Genomic DNA, 7,621 nt, shown 5'->3' with positions numbered 1-7,621 from the left:
GGTCCTTGTTTCGAAACTTTGAGGACCTTTAAATTCGGACGCTTTTAAATTCGGACACACACTAAATACGTACAAATCGGATGCACACTATATAAAATGAATGAGTACTGTTGTTCAAGCACCCGGGATACCGCTCAATAGCTGGCTGGCTACCGGTTTTAATACCGGTAGCAAGGAATGCAAGCGGGTCGCAGAGTAAATGTACGAGCACGCCTCTCTCGTTGACGCCGCAGCCATGCTTTGACCGACGATCTGGCGATTTGTGAAGTTGCTGCTCGTAACGTTCTCTCGATTCTGTTCGATCTTCGATGGTCGTCTTCGGCACGGTGGGCCGGCGCATTGCTGGCTCTCGTCTTCGCGACGGCGTGTCCTACGACCATCGATGGCTCGACGCCTTTGCTGCCATTGATTCTATCGTTGCCATCTCTGTCCATGATGACCCTACGGGCAGCGACAGAGCATGTCCACTATAAAGCCCATCACTCGCGACCTACATTCCGCTTTGGAAAGCTCGGTTGCACTTTCCGCAGATTCTTTTTTTCACGACCTTGCACATGGAACGCTATACAATTGAGCGCGAGCTCGCGAACGCCATCTTTGGCAAGATCCTCCTCTGCTACGACCGCCGCGCCAAGCGCCGCGTCGTCGTCAAGCGTGTTCAAGTGGCCGCGGCCAACGCGCGTCGGTCCTGGGACGCCCAGCACGCCGTGTCCGAAAACTTTGCGTTTGAAAAGATGGTGCACCTCGCGCTCTCGCACGAGCACCTTGTGATGGCGCACGAGACCGTTGCTCTCGGTGACTTTGACCACTTGGTCATGGAGTACTGCCCTCGCGGCGACCTCTTCTCGCATGTGCAGAAATTACACAAGTTGCCGGCGACGGAGGCGCACCGCTTCTTTGGTCAAATCGCGCGCGCTGTCGCCTACATGCACGCGCAGGGGTACGCCCACGGCGACCTCTCGCTCGAAAACGTCTTCCTCGACGCTCACGGACAGTGCAAGCTCGGCGACTTTGGCCTCGCGGCGCCATTGCATGGGACGCGCGTGGTCGGTGGTGGCAAGTTCTTCTACATGGCACCAGAGATGTTCACGCCCGACGGCTACGACCCCGAGAAGGCCGACGTGTGGGCGCTCGGTATCATGGTCTTCATTATGCTCACGGGCGCGCCGCTCTTTCAAAAGGCGACGACAGCCGACGGCGTCTACCGGTTCTACATCCACGCGACGACCAACCGACTGGAGCAAATTCTGGACGGCTGGAAAGTCGCCGACGTTGTGGCGCCGGCCCTCCTCGACCTCCTCTCGCAGATGCTCTCGGTGGACCCGGCGCGACGGCCGACCATGGCCACGGTGGTAGCGCACCCCTACGTCGCGGCAGCGCCCTGTGGCTCGCGCCTGCAGCGGTTTCCGCGGGTTCGCCGGCTCTTGGCGAGTCTCTTTCAACGTCGTGGCGGGTAATTTTTCGATCGAAGAAATTTGACTAGTCGACGTATTTACAACTATTTTTGCAGTGAAAATGCACATATTGTCGATGGCAGTTGGATATTACATGGGTGCTAGCGATGCAACAGATGCAACATAACCTACACAAAGGTGACGTCGATGCAGGGGCGACGCGTGACGCGCAAGCAAAATCGGACGCGCCTCTGGCGACGCGGCAGCGCGACGGAAGCAATGCGCTTCAACAAGTGGGCGGCGACCTGTCTAGAAGGACACGGTACCGAAGATGCCAGGATCTATTGTATTGGGCCATCGTGGCACTAGTCACTCTGCTTCTCTACTTACGAGGCCCACTACCGGTACGCTGAGCCACCTTCGAACGCGGCTCGTCCAGCCGCTCCAGCAAATCTGTTCAAGTGCTGGTTACGTACGGTACATTTCGCAAAAATCCGCGTTACATGAACAGGCGTCGGTGATGACGAGGTGGGCTGAGGTTGGCGCTTGGAGGCGCTTCAGATACGCTACGGGAAGGAGTCCGTCGTCAAAGCTTCCCACATGAGGTTCCCTACATACGACAGGCTCGCAGGTAGTAATCGTTGGACTGTCCCGAAGCCATTGCTGGTCGCATCGTGGACGCGAGTGGTCGGGTCAGCTTCAAGTGCCACCGTCGCATGTGAGCACTCACTCTATTCGTGCAGTTGCCAGTTGGTGATTCGCTGTTCCGCATGAAGAACTACCTCGTCGAGCGCGAGCTTGCGCATGCCTTGTACGGCCGCGTGCTGCTTTGTCGCGACAGTACGCAGCGGGTCGTCGTCAAGCGGCTCGACCTGCGCGCGGCCGCCGAGCGCCGGTCGGTCGACGACGGCCGCCTCGTCGCCGAGGACGCGACCATGGAGAAGCACGTGCACGGGCTCCTTGCCCACGCGCACATTGTTGCGCTCCACGAGACCTTTTGCGCCGACGGCTATGACCACTTTGTCATGGAGTACTGTCCGCGCGGCGAGCTGTTCCAGGAGCTCCAGCGACAGCCTTCGCAGCGCTTCCAGCCGACGCGCGCGCACGACTGCTTCATCCAGATCGCGACCGCCGTGGCCTTTATGCACGAGCGCGGCTTTGCGCACTGCGACCTCTCGCTCGAAAACGTATTTGTCGACGCGACCTTCAACTGCAAGGTCGGCGACTTTGGCCTCGCGTCGCCGACAGCCGCGCGCAAGCTGACGCCGGTCGGGAAGCGCATCTACATGGCGCCCGAGATGCTCTTGCCTGGCGGCTACGCACCCGACAAGGCCGACGTGTGGGCGCTTGGCATTATGCTCTTCATCATGCTCACGGGCTGCCCGCTCTTTGGCCGCGCCGACGACAGCGACAGCGTCTTCCGCTACGTGCAGGCGCATGGCCTCGTTGGCGTCCTCCGCGGCTGGAAGCTTGACCACGTCGTGAGCAAGGACTGCCTCCACCTCCTCAAGAAGCTCCTCGATGTCGACCCGAAGCGCCGACCAGCGATGAAGACCGTCATGAAGCACCCCTATGTACGCGACGGCCTCCGGTTCTTTGAGATCGGCGACCACGTCGGCCGGTTCTTTAAAGCGCTCTGGACGACACCTCGCGAGTGGCGCCGGTCCGAGGCGTCGGCGCCGACACAAGGCGCGAAGAAGAAGCGGCCACCCCGCTCGAGTATTTATTAACAAGGACAGTGGTACACAGCGTGTTGCGCTTGGATCGTCGGCGTCCAAGGAAGACGCCGACGATCGTTGTTGGGTCATGCTCACCCAACTACGAAGACAAGCCATGTCGACCACCGATTATGGAAGACGCCACGGACCATCATCGCACGAGAAGGTGCGTGTGTCATGCTGTGGACAGCATGTGCATGATACAGCACTGGCCCCATTGTGCGTCTCGAGGGTTCGGCAACGAGGCAGGATCGACGCCTTGTCAACCAAACGCGCGCTAACGTCGTGCTGGCCGCTGATGCTGCCACGTGTCCGATCTCGTGCTTGCCCACAGTGCCACGTGGAAGGTGCAACTTGCTTCTAGGTGGCTGACGGCGCACGCGACCTAGCGTCGTTCAGCTGCGTTGCTCAGCTGCGTCAAAGTCATTCGCACCGGCAAGGTGCAACGCCACAGGCTCTCGATGCATCGCCGTCCTCGCCCTCAAACTGGCCTCGTCGACAATAATGTCCATGGGATATCAGTACATGTCGGATACAGTACGTTGGAGGAGCCATGGTCAAGTACTCGTACAAGCAAAGCGAGTTACTAGTTCGTTCGTACGGTAGCGCTAGCGTAGGTGCGCCGCGTCGAACGCTGGCTCGCCCATCCCGCCCAATAAATCTTTCGCAGGCACCAATCGTAGTCTGTGTTTCTAAACGCAAGCGCATGGATTGGCCAAAATGCGACAGCTCCCGTCGCCGCACCGGCCACTTTGCACCGAGCCGCCACCTCCTGCACCTCGGTTCGACGAGGTCCAAGAGGGTGCATGCCCAACCAAAGTCACGCTCATCGTAGCGGAGCGCACCTACTCCTACGTGCGTTCGATCGCAGCGATCGGGAGAAAGGCGGGTTCTAGAACCACTGGCGATTGTGGTCCATAGATCTATCTTCAAGGTGGTCGGGGCTTGCAAAAATGCAGTTGGTTTATCACATAGCTGGCGTGCATAGCTGGCGTACATAGCTGGCGTACCGGTGGGTGAAGCGCGGCTGCCCGCTGACCATCTCCTGTCGTGAGGTCAGCCATAAACTGGTTCTTATAGCATAGAGCTGCGTTGAACCGGCACCGATCCGACCTTTTGCGCACCATACAAATGTCAAGTTAGTGGGCCAAAACTTCGCACTGTTTTATACAGATCTGTTGTTTTCAATATACAAAACAAATACAAAGCACAAGTTCAAGTACAGATGGGTGTTTGAAACACGACCAAGCGGGAGTCTGGGGCGGCCTGGATACGTCATTGACTTTCGTTCCGGCGGGGCAGGGTCATGAACTACCTGTACGTGCATGCATCGAGGACGAGCAAGATGAGCAAGGTGCACTTGGCGTAGGAGGAGATCCAACTCGAGCAGTGGGAACGCCGAGGGCGGCTCGACGGCGGCGACCGCAGCCTTGCGCAGCATCTACTCGAGCACGGGCTCGGGCCAGCGCGCGCTCGTCTTCACGGTCGAGGTGCCCGAGCGCGGGCCGCTCGGACTCGACCTCAAGGCGCGCTTCTCAGCCAACGTCCACCCGCAGCGTGGCGCCGTCGTCAAGGGTTTCAAGCCCAACCGCCATGGCAAGAAGGGCTACATCGAGGTAGACGGTCGCATCGTCCTCTCATATTCTCACCAGTATCGCAGAGCACGGGGCGGGTCAAGGAGAAGGACATTCTCGTGCAGCTCCACGATACCAAGGTCGACGACATGCCGTTCGACGCGATCGTCGACTTGGCCGCGCAGCTGCAGGACAACCCGATGGCGTGGCCACTGCGGCTCGAGTTCAAGCGCGAGCCCGAGGTGCAGGACGCCGAGCCCGCGAAACCCAAGGGTTTCTCGGGCTTTCTCCGCGCCGCGAGCATGAGCCTCCCGGGCTTGTCGTCGTCGACGGCGCATTCGATGACAACGGCGCCGCCGCCCCCGACCATCACGTCCGCCTCGGCCCAAGACGGGTCGTTCCAGGACAAGCTCAACTACTTTCGTGGTTTCTTCAAAGACCGGCTGCCGACGTCGACCGAGAGTAAGGCCAAGAAGGTCGACATGCCGCCGTTGCCAGCGCCCGACATTGTCAACGACATGTACCGCGAGCTGCTCATGAAGCGCAACGTGCCGGAAGACGTCCTCGACGAGCTCGTGCGCATCGAGAGCTTGGAGAACAAGTGGAGCATTGTGTGGTCGGCCAAGCAGCACGAGAACGACGAGAGCAGCCAGGGCTACATTGCCGACGCGATCAAGATCGCCGAGGCGCTCGTCGAGCTGCATTGGGACAACAAGGGCCTCGCACTCCTCGAGACGCTGCACCGCAAGATCGCGTCGAGCACGGCCGAGTGGACCGACCAGTTTGTCGTCTCGTACGGTCTCGACTACCTCACAATGAAGATGCCCGAGCCGTCGCCGTTCTCAATTGAGCACCACTACAAGAGCTTTGAGAAAGCGAGCCGGTTTTGCGAAAACATTATCCGCATTTTGCTGTCGCTCTCGCACTTTGCCAGTGGCATTGACGCGATCACGAGCACGCTCGGGCTCGTCGACCGCCTCGCGCTCTGCTTCCACACCGAGAGCAGCGACGTCAAGAAGATCACGCTCCAAGTGCTCGGCATCATTTGCTACAACAGCGCCGAAGGCCACCAAAGCGTCGTGCACAGCTTTAGCAACTACAAGGAGGTCAAAGGCGAGATGATCCGGTTCACGTGCCTCCGTGACGCGCTCAAGTCGACGCGCTACAACTTGCTTTTCAAAGAAGACGTGCTCAGCTTCATCAACATCCTCGTCAACAAGGGTCTCCGCGTCGAGAGCCGCATTGAGATCCGACAGGACTTTGTCGCACTCGGCATCAGCGAGTACTTCGAGGAGATCCGCATGAAGAGCATGGCCATGTACGCCAAGGCTGGCACGATCAAGGACCCGATCAAGAAGAGCAAGAAGAAGAAACCCAAGCCGTCGACCCCGCCCATGTCCCCGGTGGCCAAGCCCTCGACGCCGCCGCCACCGGTCATGGGGCGTCAGAGCTCGCAAGGTCTGCCGTCGCCGGGATCGTACTTGCCGTCACCGGGCATGCGTCCACCGTCGCTGAGCCTCCCGCCGCCATCGCCGGCCGTGCGGCAGACGTCGGTACCTGGGCTTCCGCCCACCGTCAAGATTGGCGTCGCGGGCAAGAAGGCTGCGCTGCCCGAGCCGCTCGTGTCGGTCGAGTCGCCCGTCCATTCGAGTGGACCGGTGAACGACCCGTGGGCCGAGTCGCCGTCGTTTGGCTTGGACGACGGCAGCGGTTCCGAGAGCGACGAAGATGACCCGAGTGCGCTCTCTGCGACCGAACTCCAAATTCGCGAGCAGCTGGACAACATGGAGCGGCAGATGGAGGTGTTTGAAGTCTTTATGGAGGACGACCGCAAGAACACGCTGTACGGCACGACGGACCTCTCGTCGCTCGACAGCGTCGTGGCGTCCATCATGACGCGCGTTGTGCTCGACGAAGAGCTGCGCAACTGCTTCCTCTCGATCCTCCAGCAATTGCTCTTCATCCCGGCCGACCAAGTGCTCGGCAAGGAGATGTGGGCCATGTGCGAGCGCGTCACGAAGGAAATTGCGCTTCTCTCGCCCGTCGACGAAGTGCGCCGGTACGAGCTCAGCTTTGACGACCGGAAGCGGCTCTTGAGCGCCCGCGACAAGTTTACGGCGTACCTCATGGAGACGGCGCCCGAGCTCTCAACAAGCAGCTTTCCCATGGGCCCGATCGAGCTCCTTCGCAACCGCGCGCCGCACGATGAGCTCAGCGACGAACTCACGACGTCCGATGACGACGACGACGACGACAACTCGGTCGCGGACCCTGAAGAGAGCGCCGAGAGTGCGTTCCGGGCCAAGGTCGTAAATATGCTGCAAAAGGGCGTGTCGCTGGTCGAGATCCAACGCACGATGGGGCTCAGTACGGGCCTCCAAATGCTGACGCCGGTCGCCGGCACCCGCGCGGACGCGTCGCCTGCGCTTCAAAAGTACTTTAAGCTCCAGAAGATGGGCATGCCGCTCTTCCAAGTCCAGATGAAGATGCAAGCCGACGGGATGAATGCGAGTGTCCTCGAGCAGCCGGGTATGTTTGTCGACGACGATGGCAAGCCGTTGCCGCCACCCACCATGACGACGACGGCACCGGCGCCGGCGCCGACGACGGTCCAGGCGAGTGAGCACCCGACGTTTGCCAAGTTTTTCAAGTTGCTCAAAATGGGTATGCCGCTCGAGCACGTCAAGCTCAAGGCCTCCAGCGAAGGCGTCGACGCGTCGATGCTTGACACACCCGACAAGCAGTTGCCCGTCGACGTGCCACCGGCGGCCCCCGCGGGTCCGGCCATGATCCCGATCAAGGAGCACCCCAAGTACGCCAAGTTCTTCAAGCTCATGAAGATGGGCATGCCGGCGATGCAGGTCGAGCTCAAGATGCAGTCGGAAGGCGTCGACCCGAGCATCCTCAGTGATCCGGCGAAGCTGGTGGCTGACCC

The 7,621-nt window shown here is 60.1% G+C and overlaps 3 protein-coding genes across 3 annotated transcripts in view; all 3 read left to right on the top strand.

Annotated features, from left to right (window-relative positions):
- Positions 1-444: 444 nt before the first annotated feature.
- SDRG_07170 (CAMK/CAMKL protein kinase) lies at positions 445-1,536 on the top strand. The gene has a single exon (XM_008612990.1). It carries the CDS (start codon positions 555-557, stop codon positions 1,455-1,457), a length of 903 nt encoding a protein of 300 aa, XP_008611212.1. The 5' UTR covers positions 445-554; the 3' UTR covers positions 1,458-1,536.
- A 538-nt stretch (positions 1,537-2,074) lies between these two features.
- On the top strand, positions 2,075-3,801 carry SDRG_07169 (serine/threonine protein kinase). The gene has a single exon (XM_008612989.1). The coding sequence runs from the start codon at positions 2,165-2,167 to the stop codon at positions 3,122-3,124; it is 960 nt and encodes a 319-aa protein (XP_008611211.1). The 5' UTR covers positions 2,075-2,164; the 3' UTR covers positions 3,125-3,801.
- Positions 3,802-4,361: 560 nt separating this feature from the next.
- Positions 4,362-7,621, top strand: part of SDRG_07168 (hypothetical protein) — a 6,521-nt gene continuing 3,261 nt past the window's right edge. Inside the window, exons 1-3 of the mRNA XM_008612988.1 lie at positions 4,362-4,429; positions 4,482-4,728; positions 4,773-7,610. Of these exons, the coding sequence (XP_008611210.1) occupies positions 4,419-4,429; positions 4,482-4,728; positions 4,773-7,610 (3,096 nt within the window). The 5' untranslated portion in view covers positions 4,362-4,418. The remainder of the gene's footprint in view (positions 4,430-4,481; positions 4,729-4,772; positions 7,611-7,621) is intronic.

The sequence above is a fragment of the Saprolegnia diclina genome (genome assembly GCF_000281045.1).
Source record: "Saprolegnia diclina VS20 unplaced genomic scaffold supercont1.20, whole genome shotgun sequence".
NCBI classification, from domain to species: Eukaryota; Oomycota; class Saprolegniomycetes; order Saprolegniales; family Saprolegniaceae; genus Saprolegnia; species Saprolegnia diclina.
This window is presented reverse-complemented; position numbering and strand designations above follow the sequence as displayed.